This window comes from Octodon degus, unplaced genomic scaffold (assembly GCF_000260255.1).
Source record: "Octodon degus isolate 3935 unplaced genomic scaffold, OctDeg1.0 scaffold00098, whole genome shotgun sequence".
NCBI classification, from domain to species: domain Eukaryota; kingdom Metazoa; phylum Chordata; class Mammalia; order Rodentia; family Octodontidae; genus Octodon; species Octodon degus.
The window spans coordinates 9,934,299-9,960,083 of record NW_004524674.1 but is presented as its reverse complement, the minus strand read 5'-3'; the positions used below and the strand labels follow the sequence as shown (position 1 = coordinate 9,960,083).

At 45.9% G+C, this 25,785-nt stretch overlaps 2 protein-coding genes and 1 long non-coding RNA gene across 7 annotated transcripts in view; 1 reads left to right on the top strand and 2 right to left on the bottom strand.

Moving 5' to 3' along the window:
* Window positions 1-2,180: 2,180 nt before the first annotated feature.
* Window positions 2,181-11,463, bottom strand: LOC111818619. Its single transcript, XR_002822568.1, has 4 exons — window positions 11,115-11,463; window positions 4,574-4,708; window positions 3,142-3,233; window positions 2,181-2,252 (listed from the first exon to the last, which is right to left on the bottom strand). It is a non-coding gene; the product is annotated as an uncharacterized LOC111818619 (long non-coding RNA).
* On the top strand, window positions 10,542-25,763 carry Slc31a2 (solute carrier family 31 member 2). Of its 2 annotated transcripts, none has more exons than XM_023723203.1 (4): window positions 10,542-10,683; window positions 15,476-15,542; window positions 18,485-18,674; window positions 24,232-25,763. In XM_023723203.1, exons 1-4 carry the CDS (start codon window positions 10,678-10,680, stop codon window positions 24,377-24,379), a joined length of 411 nt encoding a protein of 136 aa, XP_023578971.1. In that variant the 5' UTR covers window positions 10,542-10,677; the 3' UTR covers window positions 24,380-25,763. The 2 variants fall into 2 exon arrangements, with proteins under 2 accessions (XP_023578971.1, XP_012371724.2); XM_012516270.2 differs by lacking the exon at window positions 24,232-25,763 and adding an exon at window positions 19,640-20,958 and having other exon boundaries at window positions 10,557-10,683.
* The window catches only part of Fkbp15 (FK506 binding protein 15), an 84,173-nt gene continuing 81,886 nt past the window's right edge, over window positions 23,499-25,785 (bottom strand). For all 4 annotated transcript variants that reach the window (XM_023723198.1, XM_023723197.1, XM_023723199.1 and 1 more), the window contains one exon: window positions 23,499-24,131. In XM_023723198.1, coding sequence (XP_023578966.1) covers window positions 24,054-24,131 — 78 coding nt within the window. In that variant the 3' untranslated portion in view covers window positions 23,499-24,053. The remainder of the gene's footprint in view (window positions 24,132-25,785) is intronic.

Sequence of the window (25,785 nt, the reverse complement as noted above, 5' to 3'; positions counted from 1 at the left end):
GAGGAGGAGGAGGAGGAGGAGGAGGAGGAGAGAACTACACATAACCATATGGATACCTCTTACTGATACAAGAAAAAGAAGTCAGAAGCAGAAGAGCACATACTGCATGTTTTTATTTAGATAATTCTAGAACCCCGAAAACTAAACTATAGTGACAAAAATCAGAACAGTGTTGTAGATGGCAGAAGGGATAGTGGGAAGGAGTAACTAGAAAGGAGCACAGCGTAACTACAGGGTGATGGGAAAGCTTCTATATTGCTTGAGGTGACACTGTTAGAGGAATAGACACTTCTCAAAGCATACATTGTAATTCACTGAGTAATTATAATTATACAGTGGTATCTCAATTCATGAACTTAATTCGGTTAAAATTAAAATCATGGAAAATTAATTTTGTGAACCGAGGTGCCACTGTACTTCATTAAATTATATTCATTTTTAAAGTCAAAAATTGAGCAAAGTGTAAGAGTCACTTTAGGAAGTGCATTCTCCCCATAGCTTCATTCACACCATTTGTTCCACTACATGGGGTTCCACAGGCCTGTGGAGATACACAGTCATTAGAGGGAGATTCTCTGAAATGACCCTTGGCATTTTGTTATTCAGTCAACCCAATATTAACTGAACACCTACTATGTGCCTGGTAATATCTAGAGGTAATGGATCAGAAATACAGAAATAAACGAGACATAGCCTCACCCTAGAAGAGTCCATAATGGTATATAGGAAGTAAAGAAGCATTAAGGTAAGAATGAGGAAAAAGCACCAAAAATTGTTTGAAAATGAAGTCTTCCCAAGGCAGTGCAGTGCAAGGTAAATAGTCTTGAAATGGGATTCACTGGCTAAGAAGCAAAAGCAGGGAATAGCTCCTTTCACACTGTCACAATTAGTCCTTGCTTCTCAGGTACCCTAATATGCCTCATAAGAAAGACCAGCTTTCTTCACCCTAACAAAAGGGCTCTCGAATTCAAGACCCTTCCCCAGTTGTGGGTTCAGTATAAGGTCAGCCAGCTCTGGGAGGAGCTAGGGAAGAGGCTACACCCTCCCAAGTCATGCCCACGATTATCCCCACCTTCTGACTAGCCTCCACTTCCAAATGTGAGACTTTTGGCAGACACTTTAGATCTAAACCATAACATTTCATCTGTGCCCCCAAAAGGATCAAGTCCATCTCATTAGACAAAATAGACTTCGTCCATCTCTAAGAGCCATCAGAATCTTAACATTTCCATCACTGCTGAAGAATCCAAGTCCAAAGTCCCCTCTTAGCTGGGTGACCTAGAAAACGCAAAAAGAAAGTTAAATGCTTGCAACATACAATGGCACACAGTAAAGCAATGAACCAAAGCACAATCATTTACTGCAGTAACCCCCCACCCCACCCCATTACTGCAGTGGGCTACTTAACCTCCCCAAAGTGATTGGAGTAGAGCCACCTTTTAGGATGGAGGATGCTCAAAACAGAGATGATACAAATGAGTTTCTGCTGGGCCTGTGGATGTGGCTCAGTGAGCGAGCATTTGCTGGGTTCAATTCCTAGCACTGGAAAAAGAAAAACAAAACAAAACAATGGTTTCTTTGGGCCACGGATTAGCTACTGGATCCCGCCTTGCCTGTGCAAAGAGAACAGAATGGGTAGCACTACATCTCCACGGTGATCCCCTGCTGGGTGTATATAGTGCCAGCCACAGCCACCAGAGCTGTGACTGCAGCCAGAGCTGAGGCTCATGCAAGTCCCTGCCAAGAACACCCCCTGAAAAAAGGCCTCTTCTCTCAAATGAGAACCAACTTCTCATTGGTCTCCACCAAGGCGACGGTGTCAGAACGAGATGGTTTGTCTCTCAGTAACTTCCTCTTTCCTCAAACCAGAAAAGGGCTCTGCCTACACCAGCTCCCACTGCTGAGTAAGCCGCACAAAACTGCTGCCCTAGTGGGGTAAAAATGGTCAACTGTCAGCCACTTCATCTGGCGGAAATGAACACTTGATCACAGTCCCAGTGATAAAGTACATGCAAATAAGAATGTTTACCCAGCCGAGCTCTTTCTCACCAGTATCGTCATATAATTCAAGGTACAAAACAAGCCAGAATACCTAAGTAGATCAACCAATGAGTGTTGGCAAGATGCTGCTATTTGAACTGTTTTAGGGTTCTAGGGGTGAACATCAGGTTTTTTTTTTGCCAACAGAAGAAAATCCTGCTGAGAAGAAAAACTTCCATGAATAAGCTAAAACTCTTCTGCCTCATCTTTCCCTAAGATTCGGAAATTATGTCCAGTCAGAACCAGTAGGGCTTCTCAGGGACATCGCAAGCAGCAAGAGTATACATACAGACAGGGAAGGGAATCCAGTTCATACCATTTTTCCACAAGAACTGGTACTTCAGGGTTAGGATTCTTTTTTGGTTTTGTTTTTTGTTTTGCTTTTTGAGACAGGGTCTCACTATGTAGTTTAGGCTGGCCGAGAACTCACAGCAATCCTCCTGCCTCAGTCTCTGAGTGCTGTGATTACTTGAGTGCACCCAGCTTCAGGATTCCTGACAAGGACTTCCTTCTAAAAAGCATTTGTAGGGGCTGGAGAGATAGCTCAGTAGAATAAGCGCTTCCCTGGCAAATGCAAGGGCCTGAGTTCAATCCCCAGTTCGGCCAAAAAAAAGCATTTGTGTTTGTACACATATGTTCATTGCAGCATACATACAATGGAATTAGCTTTAAAAGGAAAGGAAATTTTGACACACACTGCAGCATGTATGATCCTTGAGGACACTATGCAAAGTGAAATAGGCCAGTCATAAAAGGGTAAATTCTCTGTGGTTCCACTTATCTGAGGTATCTAGAGTTGTTGAAATCATAGACAGAAAATATCATGGTGGTTGTAAAGAGTTGGGAGTGGAAGGTTACTAGGGAATTGTTTAGACAGTTATAGGGTTCAGCATTCTGGAGATTGGCTACACAATATGGTGTTTAACATTACTGAATTCTACACATAAAATGGTTATGATGATAAATTTTGGTTTGTGTATGTTGCTGCAATGTTTTTTAAAAGCATCTGGAAATCCACTATCGTAGTCTGACCGGAATGTGGACAACCCTGGTTTACAGAACAGTTTGCCTGACTGATGTGGGCTAGTCTGAGTGACTGACCTTCAGAGCTCAATGCTGCTTCATTGAGAACACATTGAGGTCCTTGGTCTTCCTGAAGGAGGCAGGTGGTTGAGGCCTGGTGTCCCTGGCAGCTGGAGTGGACACCTGTGGCAGGTGAAGAAGGAGACTGAATTCTCAGCGGTGTTACCTTCCTCCTCCCTGGCCTCAATAATGACTGGATTCACACAAAGCCTAACCTTGCCAATGAAGCCAAAACAAAGCACTCATTCTGAGAACCAGGAAACATGCAACAGAAACCCCAAGGAGCTGCCCTCTGGAGGCTCAGCCACCTGATATGAGCAGGGCCATATGCAAGAACAAAGAAAAGTCTCAGGGTCCTAATGGAGACAGAGCCAGAGCAGGAAGAGAGAACTCAGGTTCTGCCAGCCATACTGAGAAAAATCAGAGCCCAGAATCAATATTCTGAAACTTTGAAAAGGTTAAAGCCTCTGGGTTTGAAGATACATGATGGATTGACCACTGTATTAGTCATATTTCCACTCCTAGGTCAAAATATCCAATAACAACAACTTAAGGGAGGAAAGGCTTATTTGGGTCACAGTTTCATTGGGTTCAGTCCAAAGTCAGCCAGCTCTGGGAGGAGCTAGGGAAGAGGCTACACCCTCCCAAGTCATGCCCACGATTATCCCCACCTTCTGACTAGCTTCCACCTCCAAATATGAGACTGTTGGCAGACACTTTAGATCTAAACCATAACATTTCATCTGTGCCCCCAAAAGGATCAAGTCCATCTCATTAGGCAAAATAGACTTTGTCCATCTCATTAGGCAAAATAGACTTCGTCCATCTCATTAGGCAAAATAGACTTCGTCCATCTCTAAGAGCCATCAGAATCTTAACATTTCCATCACTGCTGAAGAATCCAAGTCCAAAGTCTCCTCTTAGCTGGGTGGCCTGTAAAATTGAAAAAGAAAATTGAATGCTTGTGATATACAATGGCACATGGTAAAGCAATGAACCAAAGCACAAACAAAAGCCAGAGAGTGAATATTAAATCCTTGAGCTTTCTTGCCTTTGGAGCAGGCTGTGGTGAAGTGTGAGCTCCACAAGGCTTCGGCAGCCCCAATCCAATAGCATTGATGGATTCAGCCCTCCTGGCCTCTCTCTGCTTCCAGCCCACCATGACACAAACAGCTCTCCCCCACCATGCCATTCCACCATGTTGTTCCTGCTTGAAAGTCAGCCAACCACAGATTGGATTCACTGAAACTGTGAACCAAACAAAACCTCTCCTTTAAGTGGTGTCAAGTATTTTGTCCCAGAGCTGGGAAAGCAGCTAATTCAACTGCAGAGACTCCTCCATGTGCATTCACTGATGATGATCAGAGAGGCCTCCTTGGGATGGGCCTCAGAAGAGCCTGCAACCCCCATTCCACCACCCTGTCATCACTGCCAGTTCCTCAGCACTCACCCAGGGGTAAGGTGATCATCCTCGTGGGTACTTCTGAATGAGGTATTGCTTTTCTTCTCTGACCGTGGTGTGTCTTTTCCTTCCTGATTCCATTCTCTGGTATTCTCTCTTGACTCTCTGTGGGCTCCTCAAAGCCTTTGTGAGAGGCGGAATGCATTAACAAGTAAGTGAATGATCAATTTTAAAAACTCTTCAGAAAAGGAAAGCGTTAGCTATTTTCCACTCTTGTCCTCATCTTCCTTCCACAGGATGAACTCAAGGAATGGAGAAAAGCTCAAATGGATTATACTGTTTTAGTATCCACTGTTGCCTAACAGACTACCTCTGAACTTAGCAGTTTAGAGCCACCATTTTATTTTGCTGTGGGCATTATAGGATAGGAATTTGGGAAGGATTTGGCTGGCCAGTTCTCAATTGGAGTCTTTCATGTGATTTCACTGAGATGTCAGTTAGCTGAGGCTGGGCTCAGCTGGCCTGGATGCTGAAGGTGACTTCATTTCTCCTAGATAGCAGAGGATGCTATGGCTCTCACTTGGAGCACCAATTTGTAGCTTCAGGTACTGGTGTGTAGCTTAGTGGCAGAGTCTGAGCAGCAGGCATGAGGCCTTGGCTCAGTCTCCAGCACAAAAAACCCAAAAGTATTTATAGCCTTCTGTATGGCCTAGCTTTCCTTACAACATGGTCACCTCAGAGAATTTAGGGTTTTAATTCTTGGTAGTAGAGAGCTCTAAACGCCAGAGTCCTGGTGTACAAGGTGAAAACTGCATTGCCTTTTTAGAAAAACAAACAACTTTACTGAGATATTACATATTCTATAAGAATCACCTTTTTCAAAGTAGATACTTTTAATATGTTCATGGAAATGTGCCACCAGCACTAGTTTAATTTCAGAACATTTTCATCACTGAATAAGAAAGCCTATACCTATCACCAGTCTTCATTTATCCATTCTTCCAGCCCTTGGCAACCAACGCTCTGTAGCTTGCCCCAATAGGTTATCCTAAACATTTCACACATACGCAGTTATATACCATGTGGCATTTGTTACTTACTGGCTTCTTTCATTTAAAGTTCCACTCATGTTGCTCCACATATTAGTACTGTGTTACTTTTTGTGGTGGAATAAGATTCCATGTATAGTGCTTGATTTTAAAATTGTAGTTACAATACATACAGTAGAACATAAAATTATCATTTTAAATGCACAGTTAAGGGCCAGCAAGATAGCTCAGCAGACTAAGTGCTTGCTTAGGCAAGCCCAGGAGCCAGGGTTCAATCCCTGACACCACATGCCACACTGGCCCTGCCCCTCAGGTACACTGAGGCAGAGGAGTCCAGGCATAGTGGTGCACACATGCAATTCCAGCACTAGGAAGGCTAAAAACAGGAGGATCACTACAAATCCAAGCTGTACAATGAGACCCTGAACACACACACACACACACACACACACACACACACACAAACTAAATGCACAGTTAATCATAGTAAGTCCTTTCACACTGTTGTACAACCAATTTCCAAAACTCTTTCATCTTGTAAAACCATATTGCCTTTTATGACCTAGCCTCACAAGCCCTGTGGCATGGTGCTAATTTAGTCTATTGGTTGTGAATCACTAAAGTTAACCAGAGAAAACCAGAGATTTCCATTGGAGGAATGTCTGAACACTTGAGATTTAAACCACCACACCAGTGAATCCTGGATCTCAAAATGCTGTTTGGGATTATACACAGAAGTGTCTCAGCTACCATTGGTAAAACATCTAGACCTCTCCAGGATCTGAGGCTGTCCCTTTTTTGCACTGTTGACCTCTCTTGCATCGTAGTGTCAGGCTAGTCTGTCATGCATTAGTGTGAGTGGCAGAGGCTGCACACAACTTTTGGAATTGGCCATGGTGCTTGTCCAGGGCTAAGTTGGGATCAACTTAGATTGATCCACCAGATCAGCCACTGCCTCGTGGTGGAGTCTGAGTGAGTCCCATTCCCTCTTCAGGGGTGTCATCTCTGCTCTTCTGGCCATGAAATCACTGCAAAGGTCCAAGGAACTAATGAGAGCCTTTGAAAATAGAGCAAAGGCAGCTGCCAGGAGGAACTGTCAATATGGATTCAACTGGATGCTTGCACCAGAGGAATTCGGCCAAGCCAACCAAGCTAGGCAAGCAGCAACAGAGCACAGAAAGTACAAAGTAAGAGGGCTCAGGGGCAGGATGCTTCCCAGGACTCTGTCACTTACCACCTGCCTCCCTTCTATTTAAATTTTCCTCACACTCCACACACATCTCCCTGTAGGTACTGCACTTTATATGTACCCTCCTCTGAATGGACTGTCTGTCAGTTCTCATGATTGCTCATCTCCGCCCTTGGTCTGAGTTCATGAAGCAGAACACACTTAAGTTTGTATCTTTGTCCCAGGGGTGTGCGAGGGCACAGATTTCTCCATCTTGTTTTTACTTGCCCTTCTGCCGTTCCTCCTGCGTTGCCCTAGAGACCCTGCTGGAAGTCAGCACAGGCACATTGATGTAGGCTCCTTAGTTCTCGCTCCTCTTAGGAACTTCTATTTGGGGTGCAGGTGGGGAGATGCTGCTCTTCTGTGTCTTTACAGTTATTTTTTCACTTGCTCTGCCTACCACCCCCAGTCAGGCACAGCTTGCACGGGAAACAAAGCCATTGGGTCTCAGAGGCTTCTTATTATTATCTCCCTTAGGACACCAAGCAGTAAAGCACAGAGAGATTTCATTCATTCATTCATTCATTCATTCATTCATTCATGCATGCATGCATTCATTCATCATGCATTCATTCATGCATGCATTCATTCATTTATTCATTCAACCAGCATCCATTGCAGTCCACAGTGTGATATACACTAACTTAGAGTCTGAGGATGCCTTCCCAAAAGCACAGAGATCCCTGCTCTGATAGACCTCCCATCTGAGTGGGAAAAAAAGAATACTGAATACATGCATTAAATGGGATGGTACAAGGTCATTAATACTATGGGAAAAATGAAGTGGAGTAATCAAGACATGGGGTACAAGGTAGGCTGAAGTTTTAAATGGGATGGTCAGGCTGGCATCACTAAGAGATCATCATTTGGGAAAGAAAAATGACAAGACATAGGTAGAAAATATACATTAAAACCCCTTTGGTGCTTCTTCATTGTCTAAGAATAAATTGAAGCATTTGTGGGTTTGGTGGTGTGGCTCCTGTTTTATACAGCCTTACACACACAAACACACACCTACACAACTGTCTACGCTCTGGCCAATCTCAGATGTGCACATACTCCTTGGGCCATCCATATATACATAAAATGCTCCTCATGGAATAACTATAAAATAACAAAGGCATCCTGCAGGAGAACACAAGAGGTTAACTCACTGGAGTTACATGGAACACATGCAAAAGTCCTGGCCAAAAAGTGTTCCATTCCACACTCATGCCCACTCATCATTGCAAACCATCAGCCAGTGTGAAAGAGGAGTGGCAGGGCACTCCAGGAGTGGCATTTCTCCCTTGCTGCAGGTGGGAAAGCCAGGGCCTAGAGAGCAGCAGTGACATTCTTGGGCTCACACAGCCTCATCTGCACATAAGGGCCAGATATTCTGCAAGAATAGCATGTGATCTATCTGTAAGACCTCAAGTTCCTCTATTAAACCTCAGAAGGAGAAAAGATTGCTCCGATTTCCCTTCTACTAACTGACTGCAATACATAGGAGCTCAGCGCCCTGGTTAAAGAGCCCCTTGTTGATCTCTTACAACATCTAAGGCAGCATTGTCCTTCCTGACTCTGTCCCCATGTGTGCTGGGAAAGACAGCAACAGACTTCCTTGTTCTGGAGAGGGAGTCCACAGGTTGTCAAAATAGAATCCAGAAAGAATATCTTGCCACAAACTAGACCTGGGGGCTATCTTGGGCAAGAACTGTTTCAGAATTCTGTTACGAACCAGGATTCTGTGTTCTAAACTCAATTTCTACTGCTTGGGGGCCCAGGGAGGGGAGGTGTCAGGTGGTGCAAAAGGAAGGGGGATGCTTTAGGACTGTAGGGCTAAGTGCTGTAACCATAACACCCATGAGGAAGTCAAAACTAACCGAGAAGGTCAACAGATTTCAACAAAGCCAACAAAAACAGCTAAATAAAAATGGCTATGCCACATGCAGATCTTGAAGGAGGAAAGGGGTGAAAGATGGGGTGGGAGAGAGTGTGGTACATGGGAGCTCACTTAGGTAAAAATCAAATCTTACTCTTGCCCATGAAGGTGGAAAGGTACACCCAAATCTGTTCTTGGTGCCCCAACCCCACGAGTTGTTTCCAGGCCTCTCAACACATCAGAGGCCCTCCTAGCCAGGGCTTTTGATGGTCAAGTGTCCTTTCCCTCAAGCAAGCAGCTTGACCTTTTTAAGATTTTTTTTTTCCTTCAGAACAGAAATACTTGCCAGTAATAATGACAATGGCTGCCATTTGTTGAGTAAGGTTCCTGCTGCCAGGTTTTATGCAAAGACTTTAACACTCATATTTTCACTTAAGTCTCACAGCAGCCCAAAAACATAGACTTTATCAGTTTTATCTTACCAGGAAACTGAGGCTGAGAAACATAAAGCTATCTGACTGACACCTCATAGTTAATCCTGAAGGGCTCAGGATTTAAACTGAGGCAGACTCTAGCCTCAAGGTCTCAGCAAAAACTGTCTATGGTAAGGTTTCCTGGAGGAAACTCCTTACTCCTAAGATGGTTGACAAAGAAGTACTAAAAACATATTTAAAAAGTAAGTAGTGTTAAAAATCCCTCATAACCCAGAAAAACTCCCCAACAAAAACTGGATCAATGAAATAGACACGGAGTACACAAAAACAGAAATACCCACAAGTGGAAATGTTTATCATTGTGTAATCAAAGAAACACCAATTAGTACCATATGAGGGTATAATGAGAAAACAGCAGTTTGCAACCTCTAAGAGGGCCCTGAGGAGAGACAGAATTTGACATTCTGATCTAAAACTGCCAACCTTGGGATGGGGATATACCTCAACAGCATAAGTGCCTGCCTGGTGGGCGCAAGGTCCTGAGTTCAATCTCTGGTACCGAAAAAAAAAAAAAAATAATAATAATAATAATAATAAATAAAACTGCCAGCCTTTGGGCTGTGACAAATAAGTGTCTCTTGTAAATCTCCCATCTATGGCATTTTGCTATATAGGCCCAGACAAACAAGACAACGTATTACCACTGAGTAAAACCAAAGATTTGTACAATAAAGAAATTGTAATCATGAAGGTCTGCGAGACAGCTCAGCAGACTAAAGCCAGCTTTCGATTCCCAGCACAACAGGTCACGCAGGCCCTGCCCCCAGACGCGCTGAGCATGGCTGCGCATGCCTGTAATCCCGGGGCATGGGGCATGGTAGTGCATGCCTGTAATCCCAGCGCTAGGGAAACTGAAGACAGGAGGATCACTACAAATTGTAGCTGCATAGTGAGACCTTGTACCAAATACGAGAAAGAAAAAGAAAGAAAGAAAGAAAGAAAGAAAGAAAGAAAGAAAGAAAGAAAGAAAGAAAGAAAGAAATATGCACACAGGAGAAGAAGAGAAAAAGAGAAAAGCATTGTTCATTGCTTTTCCTTAAACGGACTGGAAAACATGAAGGAGAAAATTAGCTACCCCAAAAGTCTGGAGCGTAACTGATTTGATTTACGCCTTGTTTGCTGTTATTGTATCCACAGGACAGACTTTCCAATTATCAACGGCATAGCTTATGACAGTGAGCAATAAACATTTTTATGATAATTGCCAAGACAAAGTCAAATGCCTAACAGAGGCCAGAGCGCGGGCGGAAGCCCCTGTCCCTCGCGTCTACAGGGGCTCTGGCCACCCGACTTGTGGACCCCAGGGAGCAGGTGGCCCCAGAGCAGGGGGGCGCGGCCCCGACAGCCGGGCGGGGAGCTCGTGGGAACCACAACTCCCAGGCACCTTTGCGCCGCCTCGCGGGACCACGTGACCCGCGCGGCCGGGGTCGCGATCCGGGTGCGCGCTGCTGGAAGAGTAGGAGCGCGGAGACCCAAGCGGACAGACTCTGCCCCGGCGCCCGAGCCGCGCGCTCACCATGGCGGTGAGTACCGGGTACCCCGCCGAGGATGGACGCGGGTGGGCAGCTGGGGCGGGGTCCCCTGGAGCGGCTGCCCGGGACACTCCGGATCGTCGTCGCCCCGGGCCGCGGAGGACAGTGTCACACTCGGATCGAGGTTGGGCGACGCGGCAGGTGGTGCTGGCGGTGGCTTCGGGGTTTCTATTTGTTCCTCCAGCTGAGAGTTAGTCGGGCGAGACGAGCGCCAGCTGTGGTGTGGCCAGAGGTGTGGGTACCGTGGGCGAGGACAGCAGAGGGTCCCGTCCCGGGCGCGAGGCATTGACCTCGGGGTTCGGGAAAGGTTTCTACCGAGAGTCCCGGGGGTCCTCGCTGGCCCGGCAGCACTCACCCCCAACCCGGGCCCCGCCCTTGGAAAGTAGTTGTGATTCTTTACAACAGTCCCAGCTATTTCCTACCTCCCTGGAGTCAGAAAGTAGCACGTGTATGACAGACACTCTTGCTTGCTGGAGCTCACCTGGGTGGAGAGAATGACATTTTAAAAGAGCTTGGTGCTTGGAGAAATCGTATCATTTTCTTCATCTCATGAAGAATGCCGGAGACTGGTAGACAGGAAACCTGGGCGATCGGTAGGCATCTGCCCACCCCCATCTTCTGTCTGTCCTCCAAAAGGGGAAATAGATGGGAAACCCTTAAAAAAAGTTCTCCAAGCTAATCAAGCAGCAGCACAGGAACATAAAATCCCCTTCTGAAGTCTTTGATTAATAAATGAGGGAGCGTTTCTCAACGACTTAAGTAACCCCAAAGGAGAAAATAAGGAAGAAAACAAGTCCCACCGATTGTTCTCTGCTCCCCAAGGGCCCTCTCCACCCAGGGCGTGGCCCTGAATAAGGCACGGGTAAATTAAAGGGCTAGAGCCCAGATTCAGCCCAAGTGGGAGAACAAGATTGGGGCCCTGCCCCATGTATATCTGACCACAAAACCCTTTAACTGAAAACTGCAGCTTGGAGCACACAAGTCAGGGTGCGCTGATTTGAATCCCTTTTCTCGAGCAAATAAGCAACAGCTGGGAAGGCCAAGTGGCCTGGGAATTTCTGTCCCTCCTGGGCTTCCAACTTCTGAGGCAAGTATAGAACCAATGCTCTGTACTTCCGGTTCTGAACCGGCTGTATGGCCCCTTGTCGTCCTGGCTGCCTTCTGCTGCTACTTCTTCAGAATTGACAGCCTCCTGTACACCTGTCCTTACTGAGGCGTCTCCCACGAGGCCTTATCCCCCCACCTCCTGCTCCTCCGGGTTTCTGCTGTGCCCTCCGTCTCTGATGACATACACCCAGTAGTAGTTCTTTGATTTCTTCTCTGTCTCCCTACTAGACAGTTCCATGAGGATCTAGGACTTTTCTCATCCCACAACAAAAGGAAATGTTGGTCAAATAACTGTATGTGGATGTTCCAATCCACTGACAAAGGTTATGGGGCTGTTTGGGGCTCCTGAGGTAGCTGGCCCAGGCCCAAGGATGCTAGAAGGAACCCAGTTATGGAAACTCCCTGAGTGATTAATTAGCCACTGCAGACATTCCATTCATGCCAGCTGCTTTACCAACTGGACATGAAAACAGGGTCACGGGCGATACTCTTCACCTGGCTGAAGTCAGGTGAGTTCAGCCATGGTGTAAATGAAATTTCTTGGGAGTCTTTCTATCTGTTCATTTTTGCATGTTAATCTTCTCTGAACAATTTGCTGTGTCAACAAGTACACTTTTTAAAATTCTGACAGGAGATATCTGGATAGTAGATCTCAAAATGAGTTTTATTGCCTATTTAGTACTAGCTCAGCTTTTTACCCTTAGCAAGTACCACTTCATATTAGGGGGATAAAAAGCTAGTTTTATTTTAAAATCCTTTGACATGATTTTAAAGTGACTGCTAAGGTTTCCATTTGGAAGCCACTACACAAATTACCTGACCAGCTCTACTAGGTGGCAGGAGAGTATCAGGGTTCAGATGGCTTCCCATAGTGTGGCCCCACAAACAGCTGCCCCAGGAACAACCAGAGTGCTTGTAGACCACACTTAAGCTTGAGAACCAGCACAGGTTTTCCAAAAGAATCTGTGGATCTCCTGCCTGATCTTGGGGTGAATTGGACAGGTAAGTGGTCCTTTCTGTGCCTTTCTTGTCAGTTTAAAGGAGTTAGTGATTTCAGAGAGGTGGGAGGGGTGACCCAGAGGATAGAAGATGACACAGTGCAGGTCCATGCAGACCATCAGAATTCATGCAGCTTTGTAGCCGTAGGGTCCCATCACATGGTTTTACATTCTTTGTCCTCTAGATCCAGAGAGCGTGGCACATGTGTAGGCACGGACAGGGTTAACAGGTCAGACTTCTTTCAAATCCAAAAGGCATGTGTACTGAGTAGAACAGCCAGCTCTGTTTTCAGATCTCTAGGAGACCCAAAGCTGCAGTGTCCACACCTGAACACAAGGATTGAAACAAACATGGATGACAGCCCTCACCCACCCCACAGATGCAGTTCCTTTATACTCCTTTGCGGGTTCCAAGGTAGGAGTGGATCTCAAGCTAAGCGCCTGCCTGCATCAAGTTCACAGGAGCCCATTGAAAGTTGGTCCAAACCAGGAGGAGGGTTCTTAGAGTCCAGGCCCCATTTTACAGATGAGGAGACTGAGGTCTAGAGGGGCCCTGCTGTGCCAGTAGTTCAGGTCACAGCTGGTTCCTACCAGAGCTAGGAGGCAGAACCAGGACATGTAGCTTTATAATCTGTGTCCCGACTGTGCAGAGGCCTTGCTGTCTCTCTTTGGGCTGTAACAAATGAAGTGAGTGTCAAAATCCTCTGAAGGAGCTTGTTAAAATCATGGGCTCCCTTACCTCCTGAGTTCTGCCCCAGATTCTGATTGAGGGGTCTGAAAAGGCCTAGGCTTATGCATTTTTAGTAAGACCCTGAAGATTCTAAGGAGACATTGTCCCTTCTTCAGTAAGCCACTTGCCAGTGGGAGTGCTCATGACTGTTCCATGTCCCCCAGGTCTGGGCACACTCCACTTTAGGGTTCTAAGTTCAGCTGCCTGGCAGCAGAGGGACTGTAAAACATTATTTTGGCCAATTACAGTTTTTCCCAAACTTGACTGCAGAATCCATTTACAGAAATTCCTTAACCTCCTGAGTTTTTCATGGAACCATTTTGAAAAACACCTCTCCCGTTTCCATAGGTATGGCAAAGAGGTCAATATTACCATGTCACTTTATGTGAACACAGCCTCACATGTTTTCTCCTAACTTCTCCCATGAGGCACAGAAGCCTATGAGAGGCCTTGATGGACAGATGAGGTTCTAAATCCTAGACGCAGTCTACTGTTCCTTACTATTGCCTTTGCTCTTGTATTTCGAGAGTGGAGGGAAAAGCAGACAGGGCTTTGGGGCTCCTGCCTGTGGGCAGACGTTTGTGAGTTTGGTTTCGGGAAGCCATGGAACATCCACATGGCAGAGTTTCTATACAAAATGCAGCTCATCTAGTGTGCCCTTGGGTCCACCCACCCCTGGAAGATTGCCTCAGCCTGAACACCCTTTCTGAGTTGAGAATAGGAGGCCTCCAGGGCCTCTCCACTGAACACAGTTGAGAGCAGCCAAGCCTCATGGGCAGATCCCTTTCCCACCTATAAATGTGAGGGTGGAGTGGGGTGGAGTTGGGCTGGATCAGTGTTTTTCAATCTGAACGTCAGCAGAATTCAGCCTCTCTTCTCTTCACTCAGAACCCAGTGTTTTATAATGGAGCAATGAGGAAGATTTTATTTGCCAGCGTTCTCTTGTGAAAAAGCTGAACACCAGGAGACCAAAACTCCTCTGGCAATACCTCCAGCTCTGACACACTAGTATTTTAATATTGGGCCACTGTCTTAGAAAGCAAAGGCTTCTACCGGTTGATCCCAGTGCTACCAGGGTTCCTCAGCTTGCTGCCTGCAGAGCAACTTCTGCTAGCTACATAGCCTTACCTGATGACAAGATGGGACATTCTCTTTCCAGGGAAGAGAAAACTGCCTGACTGAGCAAACTGACCTTGGTCTTGCTAAACATAGTCCTAAGCCTGGCTGGGTATCTAATATTGCAGTCCAGGTCCTGTCTTGCCCTCTTTTGGAGAGCTGACACTGCTTGGGATCCAGCTAGCCTCAGGTTTGAATTCTAGCTCTGCCACCATATTAGCTTTGTGGCATCCTACAAATTACTTAACCCTGAGTCTAGCTTCCTCAGGTTCCTTCCTATAAAATGTGCCTAATTGTCCCTGTCACACAGAGGACTCTTGTGCCATCAGGTTGGGTAATATATAAAAATCCCTTGATGACACCCTGAACACAGCACTCTTGAGATGGGCAGACAAGCATCATATGAGCATTGCATTTACCTTCAGTCTTTCCTGGAAGGCCCTGAACTCATTCAGAGAAGAGACATTAACCCTTCTTGACGCTGAGCACAAAGCTAGCTCAGCCAGTGTTTAGTGCACAGTGGACAGAGGTGGACAGATGCGCATAGATTGGAGAGAGCTGTCTTTGGGCCCCTCCACGGCATGCTGCACTCATCTGCCTGGACTCACCAGGACAAAAAGCACTCTGCTCCCTCGGGGGAGCCTGACCTGGAGCTGAGCAGGAGGGTTGGACTGGGGGTAAGAAGAGGCAACCTGTTGCTTCCCCAGTGGATGTAGAGGGCACAAGGGGACATAGCTTCATGGTATCAGGTCACTGTGATATCCCAAGATGTTAGGAATCTGAACTTGCATTGCCTGAAGTGCCTTGTGATACAGATTCCTTTCTATTCCAGATGCATTTCATCTTCTCAGATAAGGTCATGCTTCTGTTTGATTTCTGGAGTGTCCACAGTCCTGCAGGTAAGAATTCAGCAGCTCAGGCTTGTTGCTTAACAAGCCTTGTAGCATGGGGCACTGGAGACCAGCATTCCTCCATTATTGCCCTGAGAAGGAACTTTGCAACTACAATTCCATTTGCAGCTGCAATTCCATTTGTCAACACTACCCTTCAGGTTGCACAGGGCTCCATAATATTCCTGATCCTTTCAGAGGTTGGTGAGGTAGCTTTTCCCTCTCTCCTAGGGGGAAGGAACTGAAGCCCCACAGGGACAGAGATTCATGCAGAGGCACACAGTGAGTAAGCACTGAAGCCAGAACTAGATCGAGTCCTCCTAGGATTGCTGGGACCTCCATCACTGGGCTTGTCCAGCACTAGCTCAAAAGCCCCCTGCAACCTCTGCAGCCTTGGACTTTAGATGAGACACCAATTTGAAAGGGAAGACTGTTCCTTTGACTCGAAAGAGCAGAATTTGATACTAAACTAATTCATGATTTATTTTGCAACACAAATAATGATCTTGCCAGGCATGGTGGCGCACACCTGTAACCCCAGCACTTGGGAGGCTGAGGCAGAAGGAAGATCACTGCGAGTTTAAGGCCAGCCTCAACTACATAGTGAGACCTTGTCTCAAAAAAACAAAACAAAAAATAGGAATAAAAAAGACTAAAAATAGCCCAGATGCTCATCTGTAGGTATAGACTGAGTAAATTATAATCATCCCTACAAGGGCTTACCATTCCAATTAACCATTACTAAGTAAGTAGACTAAAACAACTGTCATTTTATCATTCTCACTCAGATTCCAGAAGTTGACTGGGCTCAGCTTAGTGGTCCTCACTGAAGGCCTCGGGAGGTATTGTCACATAGCACCTGGAACAGGATCACCTTGGGCACTTTTCACCTCATGTGCATTGGTTGATGCTAAATGTGAGCTAGGATTTCAGCTGGGGCTCTTGGCTGAACACCTATGTGTGGTTCCTATGGGCTAGGCTTTCTCATGGCAGGATGGCTGGGTTTTAAACATGACTGTCCTAAGAAAACAAGGAAGCACCTGAGGTTTTAAAGATTTATCGTTGGAAATCACATGACTTCCACCTCATTGGTTGAGGCAGTCAGAAAGGTCTCCCTAGGCTAAAGGGGAGAAAGCATGGCCCTTACCACTTGGTGAGGAGTGTTAACATTCCTCACCAAGGAATTAGAATATTTGGGTGGCCATCTTTGGAAAATAAAATATTACAGATACTATGGAGCCATTGGAAAAAACAAGCGGGTCTGTATAAACCCACACACAAGGTACAGCTGGATGAAGTCAGATGCTGGAATGTGCAGAAACAGGATGTGTCATTCAGACAGGTGAAGGCTAGTATGCACATGATGATAGCTGCTCTGGGGAGAAGGACCAGGGATCCGAGAAGCCAGGCTGGGGAGAAGACTGATTTTTCACTACATACCTTTCTGTACTGTTGGAATTTTTACCATGTGCATGCAGTTACCTGTAATTTAATGTTTTGAAATCCTCCATCTTTTGTAGATGATTGCCTCTGAGGGAAAATGCCAACCTGCTTTTACTTTTTCTCATTCAGGATACTTCTATGGCCAGCTCTGTGGCTCCCCCCCCTCCCATACCAGCTGAGTGGCCTGCAGTTCAGTTCTCACACTGATTAGATGCACAGACCCATAGGTTAAGAGCACCATGCTGCAAGATTTCCCCCTACCAGACATTAATTGCAAACTTCAGGTCATCTCCTGTACTTGTGACCAGTCAGCTATAAAATTGGGTCCCGTGAACCCCTTCTTGGGACCAATTATGGCCAGAATGGCTCACAGAATTTAGAGTATGATTAAGTCATTGGCTATTGGTAATTAATTCAACCTTTAATCACCTCTTCCTTTTCCAGAGGTGGAAGGTAGGGCTGAGAGTTCCAACCCTCTAGTCACCTGGTAGCCAGCTCCATCCTGAGGCTGGCTATCTTAGAGCGTCAGACACTTACGTCATCTTCCCCCCCCCCCACTTAGTCATCTTAATAGCATACCAAAAAAAAGAAAGAAAAACCTCTGGCCAATTCCCAGGGGTTTTTTAAGCTGTGTGCCAAAAACCAAGGCAGAAACCAAATACATATTTATTATGTCACTGAGCCCCACAAAATACTTTAGCTGGAAGCCAGGCATGGTGGCACATGCCTGTTAACAGCACTCTGGGAGGTCGAAGGAGGAAGACTGTAGATTCATGCATAGTCTGGGCAATTTAGCAAAGCCCGTCTCAAATTAAAAAAGGGCTGGGAATGTATCTCAATATGAAAGCCCTGTGTTCAATCCCCAGTACCACAAAAAAGCAAAACAAAATCTTTAGCTTGACCATGTCTTTCCCCATTAAAGACATAAAAAAGAGAACCAGAAGTTAATTTTACACAATAGCTCTAGTAAGCAAGCACTTATTTTCTACAAAATAACTTAGTGGAGCTTTCTTTACTATAAAATAGATACAGGAAAAACTAAAGAATTATGCAAGAAAATAAAACCCACCTGTATCCAAGCATGCCTGGGTGATGAGTACTCCTCCTTTGCTGCATGTCCTTCTTTCCAGACTTGTCTGGTATGCCCACGTGAGAGTAGGACCTCGCTGTGCACAGCCATGTCAGGACAGATGTGGGACTGCTCAGGGGGCGGGCCAGGTCTCTGCATCTTGCCCCCCTGATCCCTGCTTTTCTGTTCCTTCCCCTCCCTTCCTCCCTCCCTCCTTCCCTTCTTTCCTTCCTTCCAGAAATTGTACCTATTTATGTGATGTTTTGATGTGTATATATTGTATAATGTTCAAGCCAGTGTATTTACTGAAATGTGTTTTGTAGTAAAAATATCTACAGTACTAGATTTTTTTAAATATACGCTAATTATAAATGACTTTTGCTGCCTTACTGTACATGAAACACCAGAACCTACTTCTCAACTCCACCTCTCTCAACAGGCATGGCACTCTCCGTGTTGGTAGTCCTGCTCTTAGCTGTATTGTACGAAGGCATCAAGGTTGGCAAAGCCAAGCTCCTCTACCACACTCTGGTGAACCTGCACAGGCCTGCCAGCCAGGAGCTCATCTTGGCAAGAGAACAGGACTCTGTAGACACAGACTCACTCTCGGTCAGCAGAATGACCTTCAGGTACGGGCACTGGTGGTAGGAGGTGGGAAGGCCGAGGAAAAGACCGAGACTTGCTAAAAGTGGTTACACTTAATAAGGTGAACAATAGCTGAACTTTCCCCATTACCTTGGCCAAAGCTATATCCAGAGATATTTGGGAAGCTCAGGATTTCTGCAGGGACCTGTGACCTTCAAACTGTGCTGCAGGTCCCTGCCTAGCAGCATGATGGCCACTCAACCCTCTTTCCTACCAGTAGGCTTCCAACCCAGGGGGGCATCTACAGCTGTCCCGAAGCAAATGCTAAGAATTGCTGTCAGCTATGTATCCACCTTTTCTGCCTTTCCATTAGATCAGGCAGCTGTATAGAGTCCCCAGTCTGTCTCTGTCCTCTCTCCATCCTCACCTTCCGGAGCTTAGTCTGCATGTGCCATCACCAAGTACCTTAGTTGAGTGGCTGAAGTCTTCCCAAACCATCTTGCAGGGAAGGAGTTTTATTCCTGTTGTACTGGTAAGGAATTTAACATTCAGAGACATTTAAACACTTCTGCTAGGCCAGATTCAGCAAATGGCAAAGCTAGGAACTGATCTGCCACGAGTGGCTGCTCTTTGCATTGTCATCCTGCCTCCCACAATACATTCAGGGTCTTAAAAAATCTGCATTAGTGATGATTTCCTTGTATCCCTTTTCAGACAAGACACATCACATACATCATTTCCCTTGTTGCCTAGGATACCAGGAAGCTCAGACTAAATGTAGTGATGTTTCTTTAAAAAGCAATCTGGAGTCAAGGAAATGTCTCAGTAGAATAAGTGCTTGCCTGGCAAGCACAGGGGCCTAAATTTAATCCCCAGTTCCATAAATAAATAAATAGCAATCTCTCCTAGGCTCAGAGTATTAGGTTGTAACATCAGGGCTTGCTACTCCCAGATAGGAACTCCTTGCCTCTAACACATTACAAGCACTAACTTGGTTCTCTTTGTCTAGGTGGTTTCTGTGTCATTTTGGCCAGTCTCTAGTCCATGTCATTCAGGTGGTCATTGGCTACTTCATAATGTTGGCTGTCATGTCCTACAATGCCTGGATTTTCCTTGGTGTGGTCCTGGGCTCAGCTGTGGGCTACTACCTAGTGTACCCTCTTCTCGGCAAGGTTTAGCTGGCAGAGGACAAGCAGGCCCTGAGGGCTGGTGGGAGCCAGAGCCCCTTCTTCCAGATGTCATACTTGCCACTGCTTTTTCCTCGTCTGCCCAGCTTCTGGCAACTGTGGACAGAAGCCAGACTCACTCCCTGGAGTTCGCAGGGCACTGCAGCCACTTCCCCTTCACCATCCTGGGCAGGCCCCAGCTTAGTGTTTAAGGCTGCTCTGACCAGGGTGCAGATGGAGGAGCCAGAGCCTGCGGTGGACGATGCAACACTGTGGCTAAAACTTACTTCCAAAGATCTTCAGGACAGAGAGATGGGCTCTGGGTGACAATGGCCATGAAACCTGGACACCCTGCCTCCTGCTCTGTGCCTTATCTACAGGAGCATCTTCCACAGAGATGTCTTTGGGGGGGGGGCAGGTCAGAGACTACCCTTGCTCCTTTTTCTCACCTTTCTGCCTTTGAACACATGAAGATTGCCTTTCAGTGGATCACGTGGACCAAGATTTTTCATTTTCTCATTGGACTTCTGCTTGGCAATTTTGCACATTCATACAAAATAAAAATTTTAATGAAATATTTTATAAATGATGGATGGCAGCATCTGCTGAGGCCTGTCTCCCTTTCCTGGGGGATAAACAAGAATTGATTATAGTTAGACTGATTAGACTGAGGTGTTAGCAAGGCTCTGTCTTATCATCTGAATAGAACGAGCCCCTGCCATCAGATGGCACTGCCTGCAGGGGAGGTCAGTATGTCGGGGTGAGTGCCCCCACCCTTACCTAGATTCTCTTTTATGCAGAACAGAGAACTGCGTTTAACACTGTCAGTGCTTAGTGCTCTCTATTTATTACTCACTGCTTATGTGATGATCCGATGTGGAGACATGATTCAGTCACTGATTAAGCCATGGCGATGGCGGGGGGGGGGGGGTGACTGAGGACACAGGAAGCAGTCAGACCAAAGGTGGCACCCGTTTCAAATTAGAGGGACTATAGATGTTTGAACTTTACAGAGAAGAAAAAGAAACCCAGGGAGAGAAAAACCACTGCTGTATACTGTAATTTCTATGCTTAAGTACCTCATGGGCTAGATGAAAAGATACTTTTAAGCTTTGGGAGTTAAAACAAATACATTTTAATAAATATATATTTTTGAACAGTCTGTGGCTGTTGATCTATTTTTCCTCATTCAAACAGAAAGAATACAACCTTGTCCCAACTGCAGGACCTGAGGGGGGATGAATGGAGCTGGGGGCACCCTGTCTATCCGAGGCCTGAGTTTGTCCATCTGCTAAAGCCAACAGTTCTGTGCTCAGAAACAGGCTGAAACACTGCCTCCACACGGACACCCCCAAACGCCAACTTCCCATTCTTTTGTTCACATAGCAAGCATTAATATGTGCCCCACTATAATAAAAGACCCCATCACACACACGTAAGTGCCTGAGTTGTGATGGATGTTAGCACCTGCTCTCTGAGGGAAGAAGCAAAAATATGACTGCTTTTCCATGTATAATAACCATCAGAAAGTGGAGTATGTGACACCTGTAGGCTTGCTGGGCACAGGGAGCTGGAAAGCTGCCCGGGACCGCCACAAGTGTAAGGTTTCAGTGGGAGCTCAGGTATCCATCAAGTCCTGCCCTAGGGCTTCTTGCCGTCTTCTGCTGAAATGGCACCTTCATGGGTGGCCAGTAATTGCCTCAGTTTGACAGTCTCTAAATGTGGCTTTTATAATAGAGGTCTTTTTTTTTTTTCTTTTTTACATTTAGGCTATAGAGAGTGATTATACATTACACTTAGGAAGCAATCCACTGCTGTCTCTACACCCTTCAGGGCCAGGTCATAAAAAGTATTTTCCCTACTTTTTAAAAGAATACTGAGATGGGATCTTGCTGGCCTTGACCTCACACAGTGATCCTTCTGCCTCAGTCTCCCAAGTGTCTCCATCGCAGGCATGCACCGCCAATCCTGGAAAACTTTTAAAAATGAAACTAACTTCTCATTAGTAGTTACAGGGTGCCAGACAGTGTTCTAAGCACTCTACAAATATTAAGTCCACTTAAATATTACAACAAAATATAAACTATTCCTGTCTCCCATCTTACAGAGGAAACTGAAGAACAAAGAACTAGTCACCCAGTTACTAGGACACAGAGGCAGTTTTCACGCCATCCTTTTTTTTTTTTTTCAATCCTAAAGACCTGATGACACCAGGGCCTTTGCTCCGAGTTATACCCCTGAAACTCTTAAAATTTTGACACGGGACCAGGGAGATGGCTCAGTGGAATAAGTGCTTCCCTGGCAAGCGCAAGGGCCTGAGTTCAATCCCCAGTTCCAAAAAAAAAAAAAAATTGACACAGGGTCTTGGCTAATTGCCCAGGCTGGGTTCAAACATTTGATCCTCTTGCTTTAGCCTCCAACAGTGCTGGGTTCACAAGCCTGTGCCACCATCCATGCCTAGCTCGAGTCCGTCTTGTCAGCTGTTTTCATGAGGGGCTGATGAAAGTGCTAAGTGCTAAAGTGTCTAAGGCCACACAGCACTCAGGGAGCAAGGAAATAGACTAGAAAACTACTTTACATTGTACCAAAAAGGGGCAGAAAATCTGTCTCTAGAAATGCCAGGTTGGGCCAAAGGCCTACACTTTTATTAGTACATGTCCGAACACATAATGAATACAGCCATCTGGGGAGCCAATGTAAATCCAGTCTTGGGTCCTTTCTGCACAACTCGCTCCTCTCAATCCCAAGGCAGTCCAGCAGTGGTGGTGGCCTAGAGCCCAGACTCTAATCAGCCAGCCAAGAACTGGATCTCTGTTCTATAGCTTGTTGGCTATATAATTTTGGACAAGTTGCTTTTACTTCTCTAAGCCTGATTCTTCCCTATAAAAGGGGATAAACCCTTCATGTCTCCTGCAATGAGTGTTGGAGACAAGACAGTCTATGTACAGTGCCAGCCAGCAGCACCTGTTAAATAATTAAGGTTAATACCTGATTGCTCTCAATGCCCTCCAAGCTCATGTTGCGGAGATAGGCCTAAAACCTACAAAGGTGATGTGGGCCAGACAGAGTGGAATTCAGGTTCCTATCATTCATTCATTTAGACCAGGTCTTGCTATGGGGTTCTGGCTAGACCTGAACTCACTATGTAGCTCAGGCTGGCCTTGAACACCCAGTGTCCTCCTGTCTCAGGCTCCCAAATTCAGGGATTCCAGGCATACACTACCTCACCCAGACAGGTTCCTATCATATCAACATTGAGTAACATTTTATTTTTGAGAACTAGTTGCATGGTCTTTGGAAGAGCCTAAAATAAATAATATAGCTACAGATAAATTCTCATTGTTGTTCTCTGGCCCCCCAATTTCAGAGAGACTGAAGCTGCTCCCAAAGTGAAGACTTCTTAAGGTGCCAAGGACAATGGAAAATGTGAACCCTCCCAACTTCTCTCATGGCTCATTTGGGAGAGGCCCTTTACAGACTGGTCTTCAGACAACCATAAGTCCCTAAGCCTTGTGCGGCTAGATGAGCTGGGACAGCTCAGTGGTAACCTTCTTTGGAAGCCTAAGTTTCAGGTTAAGATACCAAAGTGAATAGGTCACAACACTTCTGTGCACATTAAGAGATCCATTTACTACCCCCACCCTTAGTTTCCCACAAGAACCACCAATAGCCCGTAGAACTAATTTTTCTCCAAGGACCAAGTCAAGTTTCATTAGTCATTTATTTTAGTTTTGTTAATTTCAAATACTCATTGACCTCACGTGTAAGACTTAAGGCAGAGAAAAAAATACATCCTAGGACAGCAGGCAGGCTGCTGACTGAACAGGGATAGAGATGATGTGATCTCCCTGTGGTTCTCCTGGAAGACCCCCCACCCGGGAGACAGGTCTTGTTGCTTGGACACAGCAAGGCTCTGACAGATGAAGCTGGGCTCTCAGGTCAGTCTGAGAGTGAATGAAGAGAAGAAAAAGCTTGAAAGAGGGCAGGACCCTTGTGGGTGACGGGCTGGAGAGGAACCTCACAGCCCTTCCTCCACATGGACCTTGCCATAGTGGACTGCTCCAAACACCAGCTCTGAAGACAGAGTCCTGATCCTCTTCACCAAGTCAGGTGAGGGCTCCCAAGAGGCCAAACTCAGGTAGCTGAACTGCTCACCTTGACCTCACCCTGTGGCTTGCCTAGACCCAGGGCTGGCTGTGCAAAATCATGCTTATTGGGAAGGGCTGTAGAGAGCTCTGTGCACAGGCTCCCCGGCCTTCACCCCAGCCAGTCAGCGTCAGCGTCATCATCATCATCTCCAAAAAGGGGCGTTGGGGGCGGATGTCCCTTCATGCTCTGACAAAACAGGAAAAAGCAGTCAGTCCTCCCTTGTTCCCACCCGGATGGACTTCCTGCTTGGGATGTGAAGTAGCTCAACATCTGTTTCCCACTCCAGGTTGGAAAGGAGGTGCACAGAGAGAAGCAGCCCAGAGCCCTGCAGCCTTGGCCTCCAGGTACAGCTGAGAGGGCATGCAGATGGGAAAGCAGTTGTGCAACAGAGACAAAAAGACCAACTTTGTTTGGCTGATGTCATTTATTTATGAAGTATGTGTATTGATTTGACAGATTTTCCTCTCATTTGGTCACTTACACATTTCCTGTGCAGAAAGAGGAGTCGTAGAGGAAAGTTGGGAGTAGGGGAAAGAAACAGAAACAGAATAGCCCTGAGAAAGGAGAAAGGATGCAGAAGTTGACAGGAAGCTGGGGAGAACACAAATCATATCAAAAACAGCTTTGTGGCCTAAGACAGTAGACTGACTGGCTTGGGATGTGACTCCTTTGAAAAAAGAATTGAATTCAGAGGCTTGGCCACATTCTCAAGCGGAATTCCCAACATGAAAAATAACCCAGGGACCAGGGCCCATACTCACAACCTTGATTTCTATTTCTCTCCATCCTGCTCCTTCCAACCAGGTAGGGAGATAAAGGGGATTGAGGAGTATGATAGTCTGGACCTTAAGTGTCCCCCAAAGACTCTTTGTTATTAAAGACTTACTCCCCCCCAACCCCTGCCCACCTTCCCCAGCCTGGTAATTCTGAGAGACAATGGAAACTTTAAGAGATGGAACCTGGGGGAGGCCTTAGATGGTGGAGGGGACCCCCTATAGGAGACAGTAGGACCCCACGGCCCCTTCCTCATTCTCTCCCCTCCACCACCAGGATGTGGTTTTGCCTTGTTTTAGGCACGAAAACCACAAAGTCAATTAGCTGTGGACTAAAATCTCAAACTGTGAGCCAAAATAAACCTTTCCTCTTTCTAAGCTCATCATTTCAGGGACCATATGCTAGTAACAGAAAGATGACTAACACAGGAACCATGCAGAAGATTCCCAGTATTTCTGTGATGTGTGCTCCTAGCTTTTTCTCTCTGAACTAGCAGGGAACAGGTCCCTTGGGGCGGTGTCTTGTTAAGGTACTTTCTGCTCACTAAGCTCCTGTTGGTCAGAATCAAGTCTCCATGCAGGCTGGTCCCAGAGAAGGCAACATATACAGAGGCCTGCCTCTGAGCTAACCCCACTGTCTACTGCTAAAAGGAGTTTTACTTCCCCGGGAATTAGCTAGGTGACTACTAAATTCTACCAAAACAGGACTTATGTGTAGCTCAGACCTTCTGTTTTCTTTTAAGCCTCTGGTTCTACCCCCTCGCCAGTCATACAACTTGAGTTATATTATTTAACCTCTCTGTGCCTCAGTGCTCTGCTCTATAAAATGTGATAAGAGCATCTACCTTACTAGATTAGTAGAGGATTGAGTGTGTGAAACAGTTTTCTCTACACAAGCAATAGGTGTTGAGGTGGTGGCAGCATTAATAGCTATAATATACTGCTAACTTAAAAATGCCAACTATACATAGGCATCCACGTGAGCTATTTATTTTCCTCTTACGTTTAATATAGTTTGTACTTTATTTTCTCAAAGCAATATTTAATTCTTGAGAAAAGGCAATGTC

Excerpts from the sequence above, each read along its gene's own strand:
- Slc31a2 (XM_012516270.2), top strand. Across the intron at positions 15,543-18,484 it reads GAGTGTCCACAGTCCTGCAG|GCATGGCACTCTCCGTGTTG; the intron begins GTAAGAATTCAG and ends CTCTCTCAACAG. Across the intron at positions 18,675-19,639 it reads GTCAGCAGAATGACCTTCAG|GTGGTTTCTGTGTCATTTTG; the intron begins GTACGGGCACTG and ends CTCTTTGTCTAG.